This window comes from Papio anubis, chromosome 1 (genome assembly GCF_008728515.1).
Source record: "Papio anubis isolate 15944 chromosome 1, Panubis1.0, whole genome shotgun sequence".
NCBI classification, from domain to species: Eukaryota; Metazoa; Chordata; class Mammalia; order Primates; family Cercopithecidae; genus Papio; species Papio anubis.
Genome location: NC_044976.1, coordinates 38,028,846 through 38,055,341, shown reverse-complemented (window position 1 = coordinate 38,055,341; position 26,496 = coordinate 38,028,846). Strand labels below are relative to the sequence as shown.

Here is a 26,496-nt window from a genome sequence, read left to right as displayed (position 1 = left end):
GCCTGACACAGAGTCCACACTCCTTTCTACTGCTACTCTTACTTCCTTTAGCTGTAACTTTAGCAAGACAGCATTATTATTGGACTGTGGGTAAAAACTATGTGGTTATGAGCGAAAGGAGATTAATTTAAGCATAAGTGAAACTTCAGTTTTATCTTGTGGACATGTTTTAAATATGCTTCTGAATCATCCTGTGTTTACCTTTTGCTGGTAGACTTCTGCTCTCAATTACAGATAGGGCCAGCTGAAGCGTCTGCCCCACTCGGTTGCCTCTGAAAATACATACCTTGATCCCTGCTGTTTACCACTAAACTGCTAACATTCTTTCTCCCAGCTCCCACTCTCTGCCTGAGCTCTCCAGTGGAGTTCTGGTGTGAAGAGGCTCATTATGCTTTCTTCTACTTATCCTGTTTTCTCTGCATGTCCTGGTAGATAGAAGTCTTAGTGTCATCTGAAGTTGAAGCTCAGTGCTGTACTACAAATTTCTAATGCAACTTCTATTCTCCCCATGTCTGACAACAAGCCTGTAACAGAAGACTTTTTGGTAATAATTTAGAACTTCTTCCTGTAGTAAAACCACAATAGTTCCTCCATCTCTGTGGCAGGAGGAGTTGATGGCACAGTGTGTCATATGCCCGTTCCTCATTCGTGTGTATGCCGGCATCGTCCTGGTGCTGAGTGAAAGGCACAGCTGCCCTGTAAATCAGGAGCTGTGCGTGATTGGCCAGGGCTGGTCTGCTGGGATATGGTTCTGGCAGGAAGCCAGGGGGACTTCCCCACCCCAGCTTGGCCTTGGACCCAAGCCAGAAATAGCAGCTGGGAGCCGAGAACTTGTTGAAAGGTGCTTAGACAGGGCACAGAAGCCCAACAAAGGGCTTAGAGGAGAAAGGAAAATGTAGAGTGGCCTGGAAACAGGTGCAGAGCTTAGCCAAGGCCAGGTGTGCTGTGGATGCTGCCTGCACCCTCCTAGTCTCACCTTTCCGTGTGGTGGCAGGTGCAGCCCAGTCCAGTCTATGAAGAATCTTATTTGTGGTTGGCACAATCAAAAGGCCAGCACCTGCCAGTCGTTGGCATCCCAAGGCCTTTGATGTTTTTGCCTATGGGTGATGCTCTTTGCCTTTAGGCAACTGAATTAACCTAGCTGTGGAAGGCAATTTAGTATGTACATAGGCAGGGAAGCTAACTGCAGAGACTAAACTCTTGCAACATGGTTGGCTCAGGTGGGTGAAATACCTGTAGCTGCACTCTTTGCTACTTTCAGTCTCATCTGCATTCGAAAGTGTCTACCAGGGGGTGTTTCTTGAATACCCTCTAGATCAGGTTTTTAAAAGAAGTTGCTCAACTACATCAATTCCAAGGTTTCTTTCTGGTTCGCAGATTCTGTGGCTTATTGGCTGATATGATTCTGTTCCCAGCCCATGCTGTCAAAGCATTTCATGAGTCCCAGGCCACTGAGGGAATATATGCAAACCTGAGACTAGTATCTGCTCCTAAAGAAAGCTGTGAATTCTCTTGCCACAGATCGCCATCATCGTAAGATGATACGGAACTTAGAATAGGCACTTACTTAAAGCTGTTAGTTTATTTCTTCTTATGATGTGCTGTCTTTGTGTTGTAGCTCACACAATGGTCCCTTGAGCTGTTAACTCTATTCTGGTTTCCTGGCTGATCTGGAAGATCCTGCACCCATGTATCTAGATTATGTAGCTAGTCTTATTGGCTGCAGAGCAGTTAAACCTTTAGGTCTTTCTTGGATTGTGGTTCATGTTTCAGTTAGAATGAATAGCATGGTCAGAATGTTTACTCCTTTGGCTCTGTGTATTTCCTTGGAGGATTTCAGAGTCCTGGGTGCAGAATAGATTGGGTTTGAGGCTGACCTCTCACAACCTTTCTTTGTCATCATTAGGACCTGGTCCCAGTGTCCCCCCTGTTTATGGCTTAGAGGTATCTGATGTCTCGAAGTGGGAAGAGTCTGTTCTTGAACCTGCTCTTGAAATCGTGCAAAGTTTCATCCAGGTAATTGTGAATCATACAGTCTATTGTCTGGTTTTCAGAGCACTTTTGTTAGCTGACACCTTTGTTGCTATACTGAAGAACCAGGCCTTCTTTTCCATAGAATAAAGCCAGAGGGCTGGCTACTTTTCAGTACCTGGAGACTGCTTTTCTACTTTTACATTCAGAAAGGTTGTTGCTAAAATCTGTATACAACCCATCTGCTCTCTGGGGTGAGAAAAAGGAATCTTAGGAAAATCCCACTTCCCTTAATAGAGAATTATATCCAGATCTCTTTGAATTGAATATTCCCTTCCACCCTTGTTCTTTTAGGGCCGCAAGCCTATAGCCACTCCAATAAAGATGCCATACAATGAAGCTGAGAACAAGAGAAGTTATCACATGTGTGACCTCTGTGATCGAATCATCATTGGGGATCGCGAGTGGGCAGGTAGAGTATGGGGAGGGGCATGAAGAAATCTATAAGGGTGGGTTCACACTGACTTCATGAAATTCAAGGTCTTTGGCAGATTGAACCTGGAGTCTATTTATTTGTAAAGGGACAGCTAGATTCTTCTAAGAGCCTGTGCTCAAATTCACTGGAGGCTTCCCCCAACTAGGGAGTTGTCTCTGTATTCTGAAATTCAGAGGAAAATCAAATGCTCTCCATCTTCAGCTGGAATTAATATTTTATACTAAGAGATCTGCAGGTAACTTTCTAGAGCTCCTTTGACTTTGTGGTCCTGCCTTGGAGGAGTTTCTTGGCCTTTCATGTTTATAATTCAGTGGGGGAGGGATCAGGAAGTAAGGGTGTAAGGGAAGCCAGGCAGCTCATCCAGGAGACTGGAAGAAGCAGAAGCATAGCTGGGAGCGGGCAGGAAGTACAGTTACTCCTCCTCAGTGTGGTTTTTAAAAGTGGTATCTCTTCAGTAACCTTTGAGGTAATTGTTGACATAGTGGTAGTTGCTAAAACTGTGATAAAAAGATGTTAAGGGAAACTGTGTGAAAGTCAGCCTGTCACACATGTATAAAGAAGGTTAGTTCCCCACCACCTCAGGGCCAGCCCCACCCTAAGGCTCTGTATCCCTGCATTAGAGCCTGGCTCTGCCTCTGCCACAGAGTTACATTGCACACACATCGTTGGATTTTCAGTTTTCTGCAGTGATCCAGTCAAAGCCCAGGACTTCTCCCCCAAGCCTTGAGTTTACTTGGTATTTAGAAACAGGTGTAAGGTTTGCTGCTTTCAGGCACAGTGGGGCTTGTCGTTTACTCAGCGGCTGGGATCCTTCTGTTCAGAGTACTGTTTTGCATGGGATTCTCAGAGAAGTAGATTTTTCTCCCCAAAGCAACCAATAGGATGATTAGGTCTATTAACTGGTAACTGGCAAAATGAACTCTGTTGTCAGAGACTGGGGATGGCTGTGATTGCCCAACCAGCAGAAGAAGCCTCGATTGTCGTTGGTTTATAATGATGAAAGGGGAAGAGAAAGAGAGTGTCTGATTGTTTTTTTCTAAAGGAAACTTAGTGGTTCGATTTGTTGAATGTCCTTCAGGGATAGCCTTAGAGAAGCAACATGTGTGAGCCTTTGTGAGCTTAGCTTGTGTAAGCCCTTCTGTAGTGCCATCTGTCAAGTCCTTGCTCCCATCTCCTGCTGCCATGGAGAGCCAGCCCAGAAGTCCATTTTTTGCCTTAGGCTCTAGCTGGAGAACAAAGCTGACTTATTTCCCCAAGTAAACTTTTCTCTTAATTCTAACCTCTACCTTACTTATTCTTGCTTCTAAACTCTTCAAAATGATGTTTTTAATATGTATAAAAGAGAATTTAAACTAGTTGTCTATCTCTTTCAGTGTTCCCAGATGAGATTTCCTTGAAAAAAGAACAGGATAGTGAAAATAAACCTGTATAAGTTAGTCATAAGGTGGGAACTGTCTTAGGGGTGACAGGTCCGCAGTTGATAGCAGGCAACAGTGGCCCTTTAGCTTGACTTCCTCCTTGAACCCTCGGAAGAAATTGTCAGTGATAAATGCACCTTCCTGTATCCCTGGAGCAGTGTGTGCCTAGAGAATCTTGCCTGAGAGTGGTTCACATGACCTTTTTGACCCAGGCACAGGGATGCCAGACCAGGAAGGACAACAGGCAATGCCCTGCAATACACAGGATTTGAATTTCTAACTTTTCAGCCTTACAAGTTAAAAATGTATCTGTAACAGGAAGCCCCATACTACAGAGACCTGATTCTGGAAAGTGGGATCTCTTTTTGAAGCCACGGGTCTAAATAGAAGAGTTTACCTGCTGTGTGACCTTGGACATTTTGTAAGACCTCTCTGAACTTCAGTTTCCCTTGTGTAAAATGAGCAGAATAGTACCATCTTACAAGACTGCCATGAGGATTGGTGGTGTAAAGTACCTGGCAGGGAGCACTTGCTATGTGGTAGCTCACTCTCTTTTGCCAGCTCGCTGGCCATATAATTTATTCTTCCCTTAAAAATGCTAAGCAGCTATACCCGTACATGTTTTGATCTTGCTATTTATTGTTGAAGAAAAGCATTGTATAGTTAATTTTACTTGCTTCTAGATTAATTCTAGAGCATTCTAATGAGTTTTTTTGTTTGTTTGATTTGGTTTTGTCTTATCAGCGCATATAAAATCCAAATCCCACTTGAAGCAACTGAAGAGAAGAAGAAGGTTGGATTCAGATGCTGCCAACACCATAGAAAGTCAGAGCATTTCCCCAGACCATGACAAAGAACCTAAAGAGAAGAGATCCTCAGGGCAGAATGAGCAAGAGTTGAAATGCAGCATTTAAGAGACATGTCCAGTGGCCTTTGGAAAGGTGGCGGGGATCTACTTCTGAAGGGAGGGGTATGTCTGTCTCCCAGTCTGGGCAGAGGAGTGCTATGCAGAATTTTGTGCATAGCAGAAAAGCTCCCACCATTTTCTTTCATTCAGTGGCGTGTTCTAAAGTCTCATGTTCTCTATAATAGAAACAGCAGGTCTTGTCAGCTCCTTGTATGGCTGATGTGTCTGGAAATGATGTCGTTCAAGAAAGCATTTTTTTTTTCTTTGAATCTTAAAGGTTCTATTATTAAAAGAGGCACAGATTCCACATTTTTATACATGAGGATCTTTTTTTGTGGTGAATACCAGGACTGACTGCATCCCTTTAAAGAAGTTTTATGTCCTTGACTCTGGCTAAAATTATCTGATTTCCAGATGCTTTTGTAGATGACTGAAGTATTTGTGAGCCACATATTGGGAGTTCTAGATTTGAGTGAATGGCAGGAAAGGACCATCCCCACTGAGATGATTAAGTGAAGCAAACTAGTTCTCGGAATTCTACAGAGAAGGAGGGAATCAGACTGAGGAAGCTGTGACATGGGACTTGAAGACCAAAGACTTTGAAATTTGCAAGCTGCTCATATGTGAGTTATGATCACTGCTGTCTTTCTATTGAGTTACAAATCTATATTTTTATTGAAGTTTAAATAAAAAATTTACAAGAGCCTCTTTGATCCTTAAAAAGACATACAAATCCATGTCTAGTTTATACACAGTATGCTCTGTTATCAATATGGTATAGCTTTTTCTCAAATTTGACATTCTTCGTAGATCATGCTGTCCATTTATGTAGCAGGTGTTTATTTAGCACATTATAGTCCTTGAAGACATCTAGAGAGGGTCTTTTATTGGAGATCCATTACTTCCAGTTGAAGCCCTCTTTCTGGAGTGACCTGCGCTGCCAGCAATATTAAATAGTTATTATTTATATATAACATCACATATAGCATTTTTAGTGTATAATTCAGCAGCATTGACTACACTCACAATGTTGTGCAATCGTTACCACTATCTACTTCCAAAACTTTTTTGTCACTCCAAACAAACTTTGTGCCCTTTAAGCATTAACTCCCCATTCAAATACATTTTGTTTGTGCATAATCTACTATATGAGAGGCCCTGAATTAGGCTAAAGGGAATGCAGAGATGAGATGTGTTCTTGCCTTCAGGGAGCTTATAAATAATTGCATGTGTACACAAACACCAATCCAGGCAAGAGAGTATCAAAGGCCACAAGAGCTGTGTAGAATTTCAGTTTAGAAGGAAGGGAAGCGATCATGGAAGGAGGAGCATTTCTGCTGGACCTTGAAAAGCAATTGTTGGTAAATGTTTTGTTTCCTATGCATGTAAGACTTCACAGAGGAGAAGGCAGAGTAAAAAAACTATCTAACTTGATTGACCTTTTTTTAAACAGTGCTGAATTCCAGAACCTCACCTACCTTTAACTCATTTGAATCTCAAAAATAAATTTATTCTCTGGGCAAAGAAGTTTATTAACTACTTTAGGAGCTAACAAGGTGAGAAGCCACATCTTCCCAGTGGGAGTGGAGATGAGTACTTACTGTGAGCCAAGCAGTGCTAAGTTCTTTTTATACGTTATCTTCTCACATTCCCTGGGAGGGAAATGCTGTTTTCTTTGCTGTTAACTGGGGGGAAACTAAGGCTCAGCAGTGGAGTACAGCTGGCAAGTGGTAGAGCTGGAATTGAGGTGAGGCTGGTAGACAACCTTTTAAGCACTGTGTTAAGCTGGCAGTTTGTAGGGAAGAACCTTTAGTTTCTCTGAAATATTCTTCGTTCAAGTTGCTAAATATGTTTTAAAGCCTAAAAAAGTTTCAGTAGACAAGCAGGAAAAACTAGTTTTAATCATTGTACGTTAAAAAGCCTTTAATTCTTCCATCTGAAATACTTGGAGCAGTAACTTCTCATTGAACTCATTGTTATCTCTATGGCAATTGGAAATCAGGAATTTTTTACAAAAAAAAATCAAAGTGTCTAATATTTATGAAGCACTTACTAAGTGTAAGGCACTGTGGTCGAGCCCACTGTTCATATTCTTAGAAATTGTAAATTCAACCAAATGAAGTTCCTTTATCAGCAGCAAAGAGCCTGGGAAAGGCAGAACACTCACTAGAAATCTGCCTGGCACTCTGGGCTGAGGCACTGCCCTGAGTAGATTTCCCTTTTGTGCCTGCTCCCCAATGAATGACTTTGCTGTCAAGTGTAGGGAAGGAAAATAGTTTGTCTTGTGATGGTCATAAATGTAGAGATGAAAGAATCCTTTATCTCTTGTATGGATGGGGAAACTGAGGCCTAAAATATGGATGTTCCAGTCACAGAGCACGGCAAAGCCAGGACAAGCCTTAGATCACCTTTCTTACTCTATTACTAAATCTCATACCAAATCTCATTTGAGAGCTGAAAAGTACCATAGAGCTTTGGGCTATTTGCTCAGCCTGGAGTGAGAATGAGGAATGCCATTTTGTACCATCTGGCCATAGCAATCTCCAGGCAAGCAGAGCCCTCCAGTCCAGGTACCCAGAGCCTCCAGTCCGTCACACCAGCAGTGCTATCTAAATGGCTTTGGCAATTAATTCCAATACTCAATGAGCTCTTAGGTTCACCTGCTTCTGTCAGTAAAAATCTTGATTAGGCTTTAGATATTTCTTACAGTTCAGGCAATGTTGTTGTAGGTGGGTAGAAAGTACTTTGATTCTGAAGAGAGATCTAGATTCTTAGACTTGAAAATACTTTGCTTGATTCTTAGGGCTAAGCAAGACAACAGCTCATCTGTATTCCAGGAATATGGCTTGATCCTTCCTAGCAGTGAGTAATTTTTTGTACTCTCTTAGCTCTCTTTAGTTCCAAATAGGATTTTTTTGCTTAAAACAAAACAAAACACACAGTATAACATTAAAAAACAACGGTCCAGAAGTGGTGGCTCACGCCTGTAATGCCAACGCCAGTTTTTCGGGAGGTAGCTGACTACTGAAGCCTAGGGATTTGAGAACAGCCTAGGCAAATGCAGTGAGACCCAGTCTGTTTAAAAATATAGATAGATAGATAGGATAGATAGATAGATAGATAGATAGATAGATAGATAGATAGATAGATAGATAGATAAGATTAGATAGATAGATAGATAGATAGATAGATAGATAGATAGGCCGGGTATGGTGGGTCATGCCTATAGTCCCAGCTACTTGGAAGGCTCAGGTAGGAGGATGGCTTGAGCCTGGGAGATTGAGGCTACAGTGAAACATGATCATGCCACTGTACTCCAGCCTGGGTGGCAGAGCAACACCGTGTTGCTCAAAAAGAAAATAAAATTAACAGCCCCCTCCCCCTAGACACACATGCATGAAATCAACCTTTTATGAATGCAGTGACTTGTCAGTATCCCTAGCACCTAGAAACAGTCAAATATTTGTTAAATAAATTGCATGACAGCATAAAAACTAAGTAGGTCTCTACATAAGTGATCTGCTTCAATAGTTAAATACCCTTTAACCAAGATGAAGAAATTTTGGGATAGCCACTGGCAGGAATTTCAGTATTTGATTATCACCTACTTGGGCAGTTAAGGCTGTTTTCTAAAATGATGGCTACCTGGTTATTTGTAAAGCTGCTCTGAATGCTTACAAAGGAAGCTGCATGTTTGCATTAGTTCAGGTAAAAGGCTACGTTGCTATAACAAAGAGACTCAACGATACAGTGGCTTAAAGAACAAAGAAGTTTATTCTTTCTCAGGTAACAGCTCTGAAGGGAATTGACCTGTCTGAAGTGAGCGGTTCAGGTCACTGGGGCAGCTCTGCACCAAATGGTGATTCAGGCACACAGGTTCCTCATATCATGTTGCTTCTCCATCCTCTGGAGCATTGTCCTCATGGGCTGCGTGCTTAAAGCTGGGTCATCATTGGTCCCAGCTAATGGGAAGGGGAAAAGGAACAGGGAGGAGGCAGACCCGCTACCTGAAGGCCTAGACCCTTCAGTGGCATGGATACTTCTGCATACATTCTCACTTTCCATTGGCAAGGACTTAGTCCAATGGCCACACCTACTTTGCCAGGAAGGCTGAGAAACGTAGTCAAGCCATGTGCCAAGAAGGAATGGGAGGACAGGTTTTGGTGGGCAACTTACAGTCCCCACTAAATGGAAGGAGCACTCAATTCCAGGCTCATTTAACTAATTAATAAACTCTGCTAGTTTGCTAGGGGCAAATCTCTCTATTTCCCCATCTGTGAAATTAGTGAGTTGTATTGAGCTGACCTCTGAAATATTTCAAAAAGTAAAGCTTGAGAAAATCCTGACTGGTAGGACTTTAAGACAAGAATAAGAAAACATTGTAGGGAATGGGAGTCTGTATAAACCTCAGGGCCAGTGGCTGATACTGTAAGGATGGTGGGGAGGAAAGATGGAAGGTGTTTTGGTGGCATTGTTGAATAACTGAACTAATGATGACTTAACTGCCTACCTTCAGACTTTGTTTTATGTGGCAGGGAGGGGGCAGTGGGAGAAAGAAACCACTATTTGTATTTGCAGCTGAACACTTTATTTTCCAATATACTATCTGTGTGATCTTGGGAATATTGCTTAAAAGCCTGTTTCCTCATGTGTAAAATGAAGTTATCTGTATTCCATGGGACATGGTAAAGATTAAGTGAGGTCCTTTTGTAAATGGCATAGTGTTTTGGCACCGTAGTGCCCAGTAAATGGTAAGTATAAATTGGATTTATTTGCTTCATTGGGGAAAAATTGTTAATGCTACTAAAATGTTGGTTTCTGATATGGTATCATTTCTTGGAAGTTATCAGGGCAAGGTCTGACTTAAGACTGACTAGTTTGGTGGACTGTAGTACTAATGGCCAGAACTGGTGCCTCAGGCTTCATCTGCCACCCACCTAGGCTTCAGCTGTTAGGTTTGGTTTGTTTCAATGCGTATGATTTCCTCCATGGGTCAGCTCATTTGCTTGGACTGTTTTCTTCCCTTGAAATGTCCTTTCCCCTGCTCTTTACCTAGTGAACTCCTGCACATCCTTCAAGGCCCAGATCTGATGTCCTCTCCTTAGAAAAAGCTTCTTCGACTCCTCTAGGGAGACTTAATTTCTCCTCCTAGGAGTTAATACGTAATAGTGTTAATATTAGCTGGTGCTTATGTAGTCCTGTGAGCTAGGCACTGCTTTAAGCACTTTTACACATATTAACTCATTTAATCCTCACAGAGCCCAATGAGGTAGTTTTGTCATTGTTCTTGTTAGCTCTGTCTTACAACTGAGGAAAGTGAGTAGAGCAGTTAGATGACTTTCCTAAGGGCAAGCTGGGATTTGAAAATAGGTGGGTGGCTCCAGAGTCTGTTCTGCCTCATTATTTTGCTACAGCTCATAGCACCTGTTATTTATCTCTTGTTCCCACTGGAAAGTAAATTCTGCCAGGATCTGAGTACTATTTTAAGATAATTGTGGAACATATAGTGGGCACCCAATGTATATTGAGGCTAATTTCTGCAAGGCACACCTCCCTGTCTAAATGTAGACATGGCTTCTCTTCATTGAGTGCTTTCTGTGTGTCAGGCATTATATCAAGCACATGCATACGTTATAATGATTCCTTAAAACAAATGGACAAGATAATTTGTTATCACCATTTTATAAACACAGCTTAATAAACAGTGGTTGGCATAGAGTAAACATGCAAATATTTACCGAGTACCAGAGAGAAAGCTTGGTGAGGGCAGCGATTTTTGTCTGTTGTTCACTGCTTTATCCCTGGCACCTACAATGGCCTGCTGCTTAAAAGCACTTATTTGTGTTTTTGTTTTTTAATTTAAGTCAGCCTTTTATTTTTATCCAGATTTATTGAGATATAATTGACAGATAAAATTGTATGTATTCAAGCTATATAAAGTGATGGTTTTATATATGTATATATATGTGTGTGTGTATCTATCTATCTATCTTATCTGTCTATACCACCATCAAGTTAGTTAACATATCCCATAAACATTTGTTGAGCTAGGATTTGAAGCCAGTTTGGGCTGACTCCAAACCCATGCTCTAACCACAACCCTCTACTTCTGCAAGGGCATTTCTTTAGGGTTTTTGAACATACAGATTTAGGGTTTTTGAATGTACAAATTATTTATATCCGATCTACTTCTAAGAAAGAATCAAAGGAAGAAAACGTAAAGAAGAAAAGATGATTGAAGAACTAAAACATGTACAAAGATGTTTATGGCAAGAATCATGGTTACAAATGGAACAACTCAAACTAACTTAAGTAAAAAGGTGGATTTATGATTGGGTTAATGAGGTGTCTCATCAAATTCAAGGGCAAGAAAGTATCTAGGCTCCAGGCACAACTTGTACTACCCAATCTGAGGCTTTAGAGACTTTCTCTTTTCTCTGCAAATCAGCTCACTCCTCTCTCACTGTAAACAGGCTTTCTCTGCATGGCAGGAGACAGGGCTGCTAGTAGCGCCTGTGTTTCACCTCTTATGGCCTTGACAACTGGAGACAGATTGTGCGGATGTTCTCTCTGGTTCTAAGTTCAAAAGCCCTAGGACACCCTGTACCCATTAGAATGACTGCTATAAAACAAAACAAAACAAATAAACCCAGAAGATAACAAGTGTTGGCAAGAATGTGGAAAAATTGGAACCCTTTGCACTGTTGGTGAGAATGTAAAATAGTGCAGCTGCTGTGGAAAATGGTATGGCAGTTCCTCAGAAAATTAAAAAGGGAACCGCCATATGATCCAGCAGTCCCCCCTCTGGGGATATATCCCAAAGACCTGAAAGCAGGGTCTCAGAGAGATACACCCTCGTGCTTCGTAGCAGTGTTCTTTACAATAGCCAAAGGGTAGGAGCAGCCCAATTGTCCGTCAAGAGTGACTCTAGGCTGGATGCGGTGGCGCACACCTGTAATCCCAGCACTTTGGGAGGCTGAGGTGGGTGGATCACCTGGGGTCAGGAGTTTGAGACCAGTCTGACCAACATAGCGAAATCCTGTCTCTACTAGAAATACAAAAATCAGCTGGGTGTGGTGGTGCAGGCCTGTAATCCCAGCTACTTGGGAGGCTGAGGCAGGAGAATCACTTGAACCTGGGAGTTGGAGGTTGCAGTGAACTGAGATCGCACCACTGTGCTCCAGCCTGGGCAACAGAGTGAGACTACATCTCAAAAAAAAAAAAAGAAAAGAAAAGAAAGAAAGAAAAAGAAAAGCGAATCTAAGGACTGCACACAGTGGCTTGTGCCTGTTATCCCTGCTCTTTGAGGGGCCAAGGCAGGAGGATCACTTGAGCCCAGGAGTTCAAGACCAGCCTGGGCAACATAGTGAGACCCCATCTCTACAAAAAATAAACAGATTAGCTGGGTGTGGTGGTGTGTGCCTGTAGTCCCAACTACTTAAAAGGCTGGGGGGGAGGATCACTTAAGCCCAAGAGGTAAAGGCTGCAGTGAGCTGTGATTGTGTTACTGCACTCCAGATCCTGGGTGACAGAATGAAACAGACCCTATCTCAAAAATAAATAAGAGTGAGTGGATAAACAAAATGTAAGTACATATGATGGAATATTCACCCTTAGCAAGGAAGGAAGTTCTGACGCATGCTACAATTTTGAGGACGTTATGCTGAATGAAAGCCAGTCAGGCCAGGCACAGTGGCTCAAGCCACTTTGGGAGGCTGAGGTGGGAGGATTGCTTGAGCCTGGAGTTTTGAGACCAGCCTGGGCAACAGAATGAGATTCCACCTCTACAAAAAATAAAAGAACTATTACCCAGCACTCCGGTATGAGAGGTGAGAGGATTGCTTGAGCCCGGGAGGGCAGGCTGCAGTGTGCCTTGGCGCCACTGCACTCCAGCATGGGCAGCAAAGCAAAACAAAAAAACAAAAAAAAGCCAGTCACCGAAAGACAAATATGGTATAGTTTCACTTACATGAGGTATCTAGAATAGTCAAATTTATAGAAACAGTATGGTGGTGCCTGGGGGTGGAGGGGAAGGGCAAATGGAGAAGTTTAATGGGATAGAGTTTCAGTTTTGTAAGATGAAAAAGTTCTGGAAATTAGTTGCACAACAATGAATATGCTTAACACTACTGAACTATACACTTAAAACTACTTAATACACTTAAAACTACTTTAATACACTTTCATGCACTTTCATACTTTAATACACTTTATTGAACTATACACTTAAAAGTGAATTTTACCACCATTTTTTTGAAAAAGTAAAAGTCCCAGGAAAGGGATCCTTTAGCCCAGCTTGAGTCTAGTGCTTATCCTGAGGCCCATCAGCCAGTCTGGAGATGGATTCCTGAAAGGAGGGGAGGGCACCTGGGCAGACAAGCATTGGTGTCCCTGTGGAGTTGCTGTCTGCTAGTCAGTAAGACACTGGGTTTTCCAGCAGGAGGGCTGAGCTTAACTAAGTTCATATGCCTTCTGGGTGGTACTTGCCATTATCTTCAACATGAGATATCTGTAGTAGTCATTCCTTAGAAATGTATGGCCCAGTATGGTTTTAACAAAACGACATATCTTGTTAGTACTTGCCAAAAACCTTTGAGGTCGTTTCTACAAGTGAAGAAAGAGACTTACAGTATTTCAGTGACTTAACACAGGGTTGGTGTTAGTTCAGATGTAAGGGACTAAAAGCCAGTTTAAACTTATTTAGGTATAAAAGAGGATTTGTTGGTTTATGGAATCTAAAAGTCAAACAGCTGAGCTTCTCCTGAAGGGACAGGCAAGGTGCAGCTGGGCCTCAGGAGCAACTGCTCCCGAGAACTCAGACACTACCAGCACTGCCTCATCTCTTCTCAGCGTGCCGATTTCACGTTTTTCTCCATGCAAACCGGCTTTCTTCACATGGTCATTGGAAGCTGCCACACCTCACATCTTACAGCTTTTCTTCACTGCAAAGAAGTGGATCAAATCCCAAGTTTAAAAGCCCCAGGAAAAGACGCAATTGAGTAGAGCTGAATTCTGTTGTCTATCCTCGGATTAAGCAGGAGAGTGCACCATCTAAGAACATGTTCCTCCCTGTAGAACAGTATGATAGAATGAAGCAAGGGACCACAAGAGTTTTCAGGAAGAGGGCAGGGATGGGATTGGTGCTGAGTAGATCAAATAATAGGTGTCCATAGCAGTGACACAGAGTAGGTGGCAGATCAGGAGAGAAGTCCAGGTCCTCTGACTACAACCCTCACTAGCACACAGTAACTACGGAGTACTTCCCATGCAAAAGGAAGGCCCTATCTCTGCAAGACCTCTGGATGGTGCATTATCAAGTGTGAGGCTGGGGTCAGACTCTGAGTCAACAGAAGTGAAGTGACAAACCACCTGAAAGGCATAAAGGAAAACCATTTAAGTCTGTGCCTTCTGCCTGAGCCTCCTTGTTAATATGAAGGGGATTGAGGTATAAAGACTTTTTATATTTTTGAGACAGGGTCTCACTCTGTCACCCAGGTTGGAGTGCAGTGGCACTCCTGGGCACAGGTGATCCTCCCGCCTCAGCATAGGGAGGCTGGGACCACAGGCACCTGCCACCATGCCCAGCTAATTTTGTATTTTTTGTAGAAATGAGGTTTCGCCATGTTACCCAGGTTGGTCTTGAACTGGTCTCAAGCAGTGCTCCCGTCTTGACCTCCCAAAGTGCTGGGATTACAGGTGTCAGCCACTGTGTCCGGCTCCGAGGTATAAAGACATATATAGATGTTACTTGTGGATACAAAAATGTCTGTGTGTCTTGCTGGATCTGCATAATGAAGTCAAGTTGCTTGGAAACTGGTGGGTTCCTGATGGCAGACAAAAGTGCCAGCTTACTCCGAACTTTTGCAGTCAGAATCTTCAAGTGCTTTTTAGAAACTACCTTCTTTTTCTTTTTTTTGAGATAGAGTCTCTTTCTGTCACCCAGGCTGGAGTGCAATAGCACGATCTCAGCTCACTGCAACCTCCGGCTAATTTTTGTATTTTTAGTAGAGATAGGGTTTCACCATGTTGGCCAGGCTGGTTTCGAACTCCTGAAATCTCAGGTGATCCACCCGTTTTGGTCTCCCAAAGTGCTGGGATTATAGGCATGAGCCACCGTGCCCTGTCAAACTGCCTTGTTATTACATTCATGACTTTCTATTGTTTTCAATGTTAGCATGTAAAGGGTGCAGAGAATTCGGTGATCACGTTTCAGTTGTTTTCAAACTTGTTTTTAGCTGTGGATCCTTTTTTTTCCCCTCTGCCAAGTCATACATGAATTCCAATATATAATACATAGTGAAACAGAATGGCTTCGAGTCTGGGTGGGGTGCACAGTCTTCTGGTCCCTCTGATTTAGCGCGCCCCCCCCCCCCCGCCCCCGCTGTGGGACACACTTTGAAAATCTCTGATCCAGATTAGCCACATTATTGAGCAGATAGAGAAATTGAGTACAGAGAGGTTAAGTAAGTCACCAACAGCAACACGAAGAGTTAGTAAGTAGCAGAGCTGTGCCTGGAACCCTGGTCTCCTGGTTTAGCAGTAGTGTTCTTTTTACTGGATTATGCCACTTCTAGTTATTTTGAATTAAAAAGTAGTTGTATTTTTCATTAGGTACATGGTAAGTTGAACCAGTTCTGAACTAATATGAAGGCAAGTAGAGGACTTCAGGAGTCAGACAGCTTTATAATTAGCAATGCCTGTTAATTTATTCAACAGACTTAAATGAGTGCTTATCGTTCACTGTTCTAGGTGCTAGAGATGTATCAGTGAACAAGACAGTTCCTGTCTTCAGAGAGCTGGAGTCTTCCATGCTATCCCAGTGAATATGATAAATGCTATAATAGGTCATTTAGGGAATACACAAGATTTCACCTGACTCATTCTAGAAGAGTCTGGGAAGGCTTTCCTGAGGAAATGGCATCTGAAAAAACATGAGGTCGGGCACCATGGCTCACGCCCGTAATCCCAGCACTTTGGGAGGCTGAGGTGAGGGGATCGTTTGAGGTCAGGAGTTCGAGACCAGCCTGGGCGACACGGCTGAACCTCACCTCTGTAAAAAATACAAAAATTAGCCAGGCCTGGTGGCATGTGCCTGTAGTCCCAGCTACTCTCGAGGCTGAGGCAGGGGGATTTCTTGAGCCCAGGAGGCAGAGGTTGCAGTGAGCCAAAATCAGCCACTGTACTCCAGCTCGGGCAACAGAGTGAGACTCCATCTCAAACAAACAAAAAACCTGAGAATAACGGGCAGGAGCCAGGTAGGGGAGTGTTAGGGGAAAAGGCAGGAGGGGTCTGCAGGACCCAGGTCATAGAGGACCCTGTAAACCATGAATCCCGAGAAAACATCAGACATGTTTCCTGGAGAGATCACTCTGGTGCAATGCAGAGAGTGGATTGGCTGCAGAAAGCCTAGCGGCAGGGGGACAGTTTAGATATGTAGCAGGTAGCATTTATAGGACTTGATGAAATGTTGGAGGTGAAGGAAGGGAAGGGGTCAGGAATGAGGCTCAGGTTTCTGACTTGAACAGTTGATTGGACAGTGGCCAAGTCCTTTGGCCAAGATAAGAACACTGGAGGAAGAGCAGGTTTGGGCTAAGGATGAGTTCAGTTTGAGACTTGTGGAGATTGAGGCATCTGTAGCGAATCCTCATGGAACTGGATATTCGGGTTGAGCCCAGATTGCACTCTGGGCTGGAGATAGGGATCTCAGAGTCATCAGTATTGATGGTATTTGAAGCCGTGGAAGATGAGGTCACTTGAGCATGGGGTGTAGTGAGAACAGAGACAATCTGGAGCAGAGCCTTGAACATCAACAGAGCATCTTACAGAGCTTTGAGAAGGGAGTGGTCTGCAGGGAAGTGTGTAGGGGCCATTCACAATAAGGAATGAGAAGTATCCATTGGATCTTAGTGATGACATCAGTGGTAACCTTGGTAAGAGAAGGGTCAGCTGAGGGTTAGAAAATGGAAGCCATATTCCAGTGGTTTGAGGAGTGAATGGGAGGAGAGAAAGGGTTGAGTGTCTAAGTTAGGAAAGGAAGGAGAGGGGGTTGCTAAAGGGAGGCTTTGGGTTGAAGCAGGTTTTTTTTTCCCCCCCTTACTTGTAAGAGACTTTCACATTTTAAAATGCTACTTGGAAGGAGCTAGTCATTCTTTTTACTAGAAAATGGTTTCCTCCTTTTGTGAAGGGTTTGAAGACCATTTTTCTTGAAACGATAGAGCTCTTCTTTGACATGGTCTACGGGTGGGATTACCAAGTCATCCTGTTTGGCTTGGGATTTATTGGTCTTAGCACTGAAAATCTCATGTCCTGGGAAACCCCTCAGTGGGGGCAAACCAAGATGCTCAGTCACCTATGTAGAGACCTCCTTCCAGAAGGATTAGGTAAGACACAGTCTGCAGTTGCAGAGACTGTGATTTAGCTTTTCTCTGAAGATTCAGAGGAGTACCTACCTCTAAAAAAGACCTGTTGCAAATAATAAAAGAAAGTGTAGGTGATACCTGATTGAAGTTTCAATAAGATTCAAAAGATGGTACATAATTCACTTAGAATCAGCAATTCTGCCAATGGAATAATCTGGGATAAGAAGAGATTAGGAAGAGATTGAAGACATGGCTGCTGAATTAAAAACTGCATGGAAGCAACAAATGCCAGGTCCAACACAGAAGATCAATTTAGTAAAGAAAACAAACTTCAGATGGTCTCCCAGAACACAGGAAACTGATAAAAGACATGAAAATAAAATAAAAGAGGAGCTATGGAGGGCAGGACAATGAAACATGAATTTTGATAATTCAACTGAGTGGACTCATGATTAATAGTGAATAATAAGAGTGAGGACATGTTGAGTGCTTGCTCTGTGGCAAGCCCTTTCAAACCCTTTACATGTGTGAACTCATTCAATCCTCATAACAATACGAAAGGATGGGTACTGCTATCCTCCCCCTCCACCCCATTTTCCATATGGCAAAACTAAAAGACAGATTAGTAAGACAATGTGTGCAAGTTTATGCAGGCAGGAGATGGGGAGCTGGTGAACTCAGGTGGTCTGGCCCCAAAGTCTTTGCTCTGAAGTGCTGCACTGCACTGCCTCAGTATAACATTGAAACCAAATTGTTCAGGCATTCATTCAAGTATTTTTTTTGGCGTCTACTAAGTGGCAGGCTCAGCTCTGCTGCTGGGATAATATCAGATAGACAGGGTTTCTGCCCAAATGCAGCTTACATTCTCATAGGGAGAAAGAAAAAAAATGCAAGTCACAAACAATGAAGAAAATTTCAGTAAGTATGAAGTCCTATGAAAAACGGAAAAACAGGGTAGAGAGTGATTGGTGTGTGTGTTGAGGTGGGCGTTCTCACTCTGTCGCCCAGGCTGGAGTGCAGTGGTGCCATCTTGGCTCACTGCAACCTCTGCTGCCTTTCAGGTTCAAGCGATTCTCCTGCCTCAGCCTCCTGAGTAGCTGGGATTACAGGTGCCTGCCACCACGCCTGGATAATTTTTGTAGTTTTAGTAGAGACGGGGTTTCGCCATGTTGGCCAGACTGGTCTCAAACTCTTGACCTCAGGGGATTCGCCCGCCTTGGCCTCCCAAAGTCCTGGGATTACAAATGTGAGCCATCGTGCCTCGCCTGAGGTGGGGGTTCTACTCCAGATGGGTTGCTCAGGGAAGATCCTCTGAGGAGGTGGCATCACCTGAGTCTGGAATGATGTGGAGTTGGTCATACAAGAAGGTGGAGCAGAGGGAGCAGCAAGTACAGAAGCCCTGAGATAGGAATTGGGCTGGGCATATTTACAAGTTAGAAAAAAGGCTAGTGGCTACAGAAGAGTGAATGACGGGGTGATTTGTAAAAGACAAAGTCAGAGAAGTCGCCAAGCACTAGATAAGGACTTTGGATTTTATTTTATTTTTTAACTAAAAAAATTTTTTTTGAGACAGAGTCTCACTCTTACCCAGGCTGGAGTCCAGTGGCACGATCTCAGCTCACTGCAACTTCCACCTCTTGGGTTCAAGTGGTTCTCCTGCCTCAGCCTACCGAGTAGCAGGGACTACAGGCACCCGCCACCACGCTCAGCTAATTTGTTTTTGCGTTTTTAGTAGAGGCAGGGTTTCACCACGTTGGCCAGGCTGGTCTCGAACTCTTGACCTCAAATGATCCACCCACCTTGGGCCCCCAAAGTGCTGGGATTACAGGCGAGAGCCACTGCACCAGGCCTGGATTTTATTCTAATTGCAAAGGAAGGAGTTAAAGAGTTTTCTGGCTGGTTTGTTCGTTTAGCAAGGGGAGGAATATGATCTGATTTACATGCTAACAGGTAAGTCTGGCTGCTATGTGAAAACAGACTGTAAAGGCATAGCAAGGATGTGGACAGTGGAAGCAGGAAAAAGGTTAATAGGATGTTCTCGCTGGAACCAGGGCCTGGAGCTCGAAGTTTTGAGCCGTCTCTCTGCCTCGGGGCATCCCCTCCCCATCTTATCCTATCTCATTCACTAATTTATCTTCCTGTGGAAAAAGGAATCAGAGATCATAACTTCCTAAAGGAATAACTACCCTGTCCCCAGGGTTCTAACTTATTAGACCAGCGGAGGGCCGGCCAGGCCAATCACACTCCTCCCAGGAATTTCAAATCGCAGCTTAGTCCTAGCTGGGTACACTTGAACAGAGAAATACAAGAACCATGTTTGGTCATACACACGAAATAACTGTTGTTATGAATGGGTGCACTACAAAACAGAGAATGCTGATCTTCAGAGAAGGAGAAGAACAGACAATGCAGGAGGGAAGCCCAGATGAGGAAGGAAGAGAGAGATTCCTGTTGACTTCCCAGTTCCTCGTTCCTGACCCTCCTGAGACCTAGTGTGCTTCCTTGGGTTCCTGAGATACCTCTATTTCCTTGTAAAAATCTCCATTTTTGCCTAAGTGCATTTCATTTATGTTTACCCCCAAGGCTTCTTGCCCCAGGGTGTGCCCTTTCTGGACTCCTGGTCTCCATGGCTACACTGCTCTCATCTGGGGCTGCTGGAGCCCTTGCTTCCCCACAGCCTCACCAGCTGGGGGCCTTGTTGCCTTGTTTTTTCTAGTTGCATGGGTCTATAAGTTTATCTTAAAGGAAACTGAATTTGCATTTGTTTTATTTCCTGGTCAGACTATCATTTTCCTAAGATAACTTTATATTCATGTTGTTTACATTTTAAGCCCTTTCTGGGTAGAATCCAGTTTCATACTTAAATACTCAATTCAGTTTATTGGATAATAAGCATGTATCTGTTTTTTTTTTTTTTCTTTTTTTGGTTTTTTAATCAACACGCATTTTCCCACATTCTCTTTCTTTCCTTTGTTTTGTTTTTATTTTTGTTTTTGTTTGAGACAGGGTCTCACTCTGTCACCCAGGCTGGAGTACAGTGGCACGATCTCGGCTCACTGCAACCTCCGTCTCCTGGGTCAAGTGATCCTCCCACCTCAGCCTCCCAAGTAGCTGGGACTACTTGTGCCACCATGCCTGGCTAATTTTTGTATTTTTTTGTAGAAACAGGGTTTTGCCATGTTACCCAGGCTGGTCTCGAACTCCTGACCTCAAGCGATCCTCCTGCCTTAGCATCCCAAAGCTCTGGGATTACAGATGTGAGCTACTACACCCGGCCTCTTTCCTTTTTATATTCTACAGAAGATAGAATAGAAATGAATTCATTCATCAAGCATCCTTTGAGTTTTTACTGTGTATCAGCCCTGAGTATATGAAGATGAGCATGTCAGGGTCCCCTTCCCTCACTTTGCCCATCCTAGACAAATTGTTTTCCTGGACCCTCCTCCGCTCTTGGGCCGCAAGTCCTCCCTGAATGATCTCATCTGCTCTCAGGCTTTGGCTCCCACCTGTTCTGCAGGATGAGCAGGCTTTTTTGTTTGTTTTAAAATGATGTGTGACTGTTATCCTGTGCCCTTTGTATTCAGTGCTTGCATGTTCAGTTTGACCCATGGGAAATTCCCCTAAGATATTTCTGTTACTATCAGAAATACCTTGGTGCTACCCACAGGTACAGCTTGAGTTAAACTGGCTTACACACTGAAAAGCATCTTCGCATGCACCAGTGGGACAGGGGTGGCTCTTCAGGAGCCAGCAGAGCTTACCCAGAAGCAACTCAGCAGCGCGGATCTACCTGGACCTTTGGCCTGTGGGCTGCCCTGCATGGCCCTGGCAGGAGTGAGGCTGCCTGTCCCAGAAGTGACACATGGGTACTCCTTGGAAGAGTGGATTTGGCTTCTGTTCACTGCCAAAGAGGGAAGTGTGTAAGGAAGGGTGCTAGGAGGGTTGTTTAAGTGCCCAACAGCTGCATTTAGGAGAGACTTTGGTCTCACCTCACAGAGTATGAGCTAAAAAGGGAAACCCATGTCCTTGGCCACATGTTCTCCCAGCAGTTTTCAGATTGGAGCCTGTGTGCACTCATCGCTCTCAAGGTCTGCCCTAGGTTCCAGACCTTCCTTCTGGATGTCCCATGCCCACTTCAAACTCACCATGTCCAAGACAGAACACATTACTGTCCCACCATTCCCCAAACTGCCCGCTCTTCACTATCCGCAGTCCTGATTGTATTGGTCTCACTGCCAGCCCCATCACCCAAGCCAAAATCCTCACCTCTTGCTCAACCCTTTCTGGGACCCCTCCCTTTCCTTCTTTGATAACTACCTGGTCACAAGGTCTTAACCATCTGTACTGGCTTCCTATTGTTGATATAACAAATGCCATTGACCCTTGAACAACAAGGCTTTGAAGTGCATGGGTCCACTTAGACACAGATTTTTTTCAACCACAGATCGCAAATACAGTGTTTGCAGGATGTGAAGCCTGCATATACAGTGGATTATTCCGCATGTACCTGCCATTACTTCAGGACTCAAGTATATGGATTTTGGCATACTTAGGGGGTCCCGGAACCAATCCTCCATGGATGCTGAGGGACAACTCTAACCACAAACTTTGTGGCTTAACAGAACACAAATTTAGTATCTTTCTTACAGATGTGGCGGTCAGAAATCTGAAACGAGTTTTGTGCACTAAACTTAAGCTGTCGGCGGGGCCAGTTCCTCTGGAGGCTCTGGGTGAGGGTCCACTCCCCGTCCTCCAGCTTCTCCAGGCGGCCATTTAGAGTCCTCGGCTTATAGCCGCATCACTTGGATCTCCGCTTCTGCCGTCATGTTGCCTTCCTCCTACTCACTGTTGTGGAGGACCCCTGTGATTACACTGGGCCCCTGGATAACCTAAAATAATCTCCTCATCTCCAGATCATTAATTTAGTCACATCTGCAAGGTCCCTTTTGTCATTTAAAATGACAGTCACAGGTTCTGGGGATTAGGATGTGGACATCTTCCACACCATCCTGACCACTTACCATTCCTGAGCTCACCTGTTTCAGCTGTTACTGCTCTTCAGGCCCGGTCATCTCCCTCTCTTCTAGGCTGTTAAAACAGCCTCCTAATTGGTCTCTGCCTTTGGTCCTACCCCCTTCAACCCATGACCCTTCTAATAGCATCTTCTGTGTCTCTCTCTTAATTCTGAGTTTGTACTGACTCCCCGTTATCATCAGGATCCAGTCTGAGTGCCTTAGATGGTGTGCCAGGTCTTCTGAGGTCTTTATCCTGCTCACTCCTTCAGCCAAATCCCCCACCTGCCATCACAAAGCTATTTTCCATGCTTCAAGACAGAGAATAGTGTGGCTTTTAGAGCTTCTGAGACCACACTTCTTTTTTTTTTTTTCTCTTTGAGACGGAGTCTTGCTTTGTTGCCCAGGCTGGAGTGCGGTGGCATGATCTCGGCTCACTGCAACCTCCACTTCCCAGGTTCAAGCGATTCTCCTGCCTCAGCCTCCCAAGTAGCTGGGACTACAGGCACATGCCACCAGGCCTGGCTAATTTTTGTATTGTTAGTAGAGATGGGGTTTCACCATGTTGGCCAGGCTGGTCTCGAACTCCTGACCTCAGGTGATCCACCTGCCTTGGCGTCCCAAAGTGCTGGGATTACAGGTGTGAGCCACCACGCCCAGCCTTGAGGCCACACATCTCAGGCCTGAGTCTCAGCTTGCCAAACTGGAATTCTTGGGCCAGTAACTTAACATGCCTGTGCCTTGGTTTCTTTTTTCTTTCTCTCTCTCTCTCTCTTTTTTTTTTGAGACAGGATTTCACTCTTTCACCCAGGCTGAAGTACAGTGGCAAGATCTTGGCTCACTGCAGCCTCAATCTCCCAGACTCAAGCAATCCTCCCACCTCAGCCCCCCAAGTAACTGGGACTACAGGCACACACCACCAAGCCCGGATGATTTTTGTATTTTTTGTAGAGAGGGGGTTTTGCCATGTTGCCCAGACTGGTATCAAACTCCTGAGCTCAAGCAATCTGCCCCCCTCAGCCTCCCAAGGTGCTGGGATTACAGGCATGAGCCCACTGTGCCCAGCACCCTGTGCCTCAGTTTCATTTTAAAAGTCCCACAAAAGTTGTGATGATTAAATTAATACTTTAAGAGTACCTATGAAAACAGTGCTTGAGACAGGTGCGATGGCTCACGCCTGCAATCCTAGCACTTTGGGAGGCCGAGGTGGACAGTTTTTTTGCTTGAGCCTCAGAATTCAAGACCAGCCTGGGCAACATGACAAAACCCCATCTCTACTAAAAAAAACCAGTAATTAGTTGGACTTGGTGGCGTGTGCCTGTAGTCCTAGCTACTCGGGAGGCTGAGGTTGGAGGATCACTTGAGCCTAGGAGGTCGAGGCTGCAGTGAGCTATGATTGCACCACCGCACTCTAGACTGGGGACACAGCGAGACACAATGTCAAAAAAATAAAAATAAAATAAATAAACAAAACAAACAAACAGTGCTTTGCACATTGTTAGCTTTTCCTTCTTTAGTCCTTGTTCTTTCAGTCCCATTGACACTGCCCAGAGTGCTCTCCCCCAACCCACCTTCTCGTTTCCTTGGAAATTGTTATCCATCCCTGCCAGGCCTAGCTCAAGCATGACCTTCTCTGCACTGGCCTCCACGCTGTCCCCCACACCACAGCCAGGCGAGTCCGCTGCTTGCTTCACTGCAGCCCTTAAACTCCATCACCCCTAACCAGAGATCCTACTACACTGTATTTTCAATTATTTGATTATGTGTAGTAGGAAAACATCTTGAAATCCTAGTATTTGTCCTTTTCTTTTCCACACTTCCTTGTATGTGGCCCTTTCCCTCATCAGCCAGAGGCATTCCGTTGCCTCAAGAATTAGTATTTTTATAGTAGGAATGCACAAAGGAAGGGGAAAAAACTACATTTAGTTTTTCAGCTTCTAAACTAGACTTCAGTGTGGTCACCTGCATGAATAATTTTGAAAGCCAAGTGTTCAGCTTTATGGAGAGAGGATTTTGAGAACCCAAAGAATGTCCCTGAAGGAGGCAGAGTGTAAAGTTAATGTCTTAGAAGTGAGCTGGAAGGAGCCTAGAGGTGTGTCTCCCCCATCCTGCTCACAGGGAGGCTCGTTAGGGATAGCTCAGGCTTGGAACAGGGACACAAGTTGATTTTGGAAGAGATCAGAGTGGCCTGAGATGGAAGCAAAGATGTGGCGAGGAGCAAAGTCAGCCTCAAGAGACGCCCAGCAGCAGGGCCAGTGGTGTGTTATGACAGCCAAGCAATACCAGTAACCATCTGTGGCCTCCAGTTAGCACAGTCGTTACCTGAGCTGAGGAGCCACAGTCGCCATCCTGCTCCTCACTTGCTGAGTTTTTCTTTTTCTTTTTTCTCTTTTTTTTTTTTGAGCCCGAGTCTTGCTCTGTCGCCCAGGCTGGAGTGCAGTGGCACGATCTCAGCTCACTGCAACCTCTGCCTCCCAGGTTCAAGCGATTCTCCTGCCTCAGTCTCCCAAGCAGCTGGGATTACAGCACGCACCACCTCGCCCAGCTAACAATTTTTTTTCCTTTTTGTTTTTTAAGTAGAGATGGGATTTCACCATGTTGGCCAGGCTGGTCTCGAACTCCTGGCCTCAGGTGATCCGCCCACCTTGGCCTCCCAAAGTGTGGGGATTACAGGCACCAGCCAAGTTCTTCTTTTGTCAGCTGCACACTGTTGCCCTTCAATCACCCAGCAGAGGTGATGCCCACCCATGCCTGGCCCCTTCAGAACCATTTCCTGTGGACACTCACTTTTTCTCTTTTCTTTTCTTTTCTTCTGTTCTCTTCTCTTTTCTTTCTTCTCCCTCCTCTCCCCTCTCCTCCCCTCCCCCCTCCCTTCTCTTTCCTTCCTTTTCTTTTCTTTTTTTGAGACAGGGTCTCTCTCTGTCACCCAGGCTGGAGTGCGGTGGCACCATCTTGGCTCACTGCAATCTCCACCTCCCAGGTTCAAGGATTCTCTTGCCTCAGCATCCGAGTAGCTGAGAATACAGGTGCACGCCACTATGCCCGGCTAATTTTTGTATTTTTAGTAGAGACGGGGTGTCTCCATGTTGACCAGGCTGGTCTTGAACTCCTGACCTCAGGTGAGGTCCTTGAACTCCTGACCTCACCCGCCTCGGCATCCCGAAGTGCTGGGATTACAGGCGTGAGCCACCGCGCCTGGCCTAGACACACTTTTCATAACAGCTCCGGAGTCTTGTAAACTTCATAAAGAGTGGGACCTTGACACTGTCAATGCTGTGGGAAACAAAGTCTCCAGCACCTGAGTTTGGGAGAAAGCAGACATGGAGGCGATCCATTTCACATGACCACATGCCAAGCCAGACTGAGCCTCTGCCGAGGCAGCAAGCACTGAGTTGGATTCATCTCTATCCTGAGCACATGGCTGGTACTTGGTGATTACTGTATTGAGAGAATGAATGAAAATCACAGTCTAGTGAGGAAAACAGACACATAAACAATTATAAGACACCCTAAGTGCTGTGACAAGGGACTATAGGAATCAAAGAGTGAACAGAAGAGGAAAAGGGCCCAGCGACACCGGGGATCTCCTGCGCGACACCAGGACTAGCACACTGGTCTCTTCGCTGCCCAGAGCACCATTGGAGCAGATGCCCCTGGGGATGCCTGCCCAGCCCATAGGCTCTCCCTCGGCACCAAGGGACTGGTCCCTGGCAGCCCCTCAGCCATGGGCTGTGGGTGCATGACCCAAATTGGGCAATGGGTTCCCTGTCTGACGATCTTGCTGTTGGGATTCAGAGAAGCCGGTGTGCTGCCTCTGCTTACTTGACCTGAGACCTGAGAGCCAGCTATGTTTGGCCATGAGAGAACTGGGGAAAGTCAAGCTGCTAAGAGGTATAAGAGTGAAGCCGACTTGCAGAAAGAGGGTGGATAGGAGACAGTGAGGCCCAGAGAGAGACAGGAGCTTCCGGGCTTCTCATTCTTCAGATCCTCGTTCTCAGGCCTCTTGAGGTCTGGCTGCCCCTACCCTCGGTTTCCACGTGCCATCTCTGAAGACGTGATTAAAAGCTCTCAGCTGGAGCTTACCTGAGTGTTTCTGTTCTGTGCCACTGATTCTTGGTTAGCATTGTTCCCACTGATGGTCCATTATGCTCATGATCGCAACAGACATTTCCATAGCCCTCACCACGTGCAAGACTGTTCTGAGAGCTTTACGTGTAATGACCCATCAAATCCTCGTAATAGTCCCATGAGATAGGACAACTATCGTCCCCATTTTTCCATTTTCTTCTTCTTTTGTCCCTGTTTTTCAGTAAAGAGATGGAGCTACAGAGAA

At 44.7% G+C, this 26,496-nt stretch overlaps 1 protein-coding gene and 1 long non-coding RNA gene across 5 annotated transcripts in view; one reads left to right on the top strand and one right to left on the bottom strand.

The window, feature by feature from the left end:
- TRIT1 (tRNA isopentenyltransferase 1) overlaps nucleotides 1–5,495 on the top strand; it is a 48,893-nt gene extending 43,398 nt beyond the window's left edge. The window contains exons 9-11 of one of the 4 annotated variants that reach the window (XM_003891645.5): nucleotides 1,907–2,016; nucleotides 2,326–2,443; nucleotides 4,630–5,495. In XM_003891645.5, the coding sequence (XP_003891694.1) occupies nucleotides 1,907–2,016; nucleotides 2,326–2,443; nucleotides 4,630–4,799 (398 nt within the window). In that variant the 3' untranslated portion in view covers nucleotides 4,800–5,495. Of the gene's footprint in view, nucleotides 1–432; nucleotides 2,018–2,325; nucleotides 2,444–4,629 lie in introns of those variants that run through there. The other 3 variants (XR_001903945.3, XR_002522779.2, XM_021939747.2) reach the window with 3 other exon arrangements.
- Nucleotides 5,496–5,562: 67 nt separating this feature from the next.
- LOC103883848 overlaps nucleotides 5,563–26,496 on the bottom strand; it is a 37,127-nt gene continuing 16,193 nt past the window's right edge. The window contains exon 3 of the long non-coding RNA XR_646217.4: nucleotides 5,563–5,729. This is a non-coding gene — a long non-coding RNA (uncharacterized LOC103883848). The remainder of the gene's footprint in view (nucleotides 5,730–26,496) is intronic.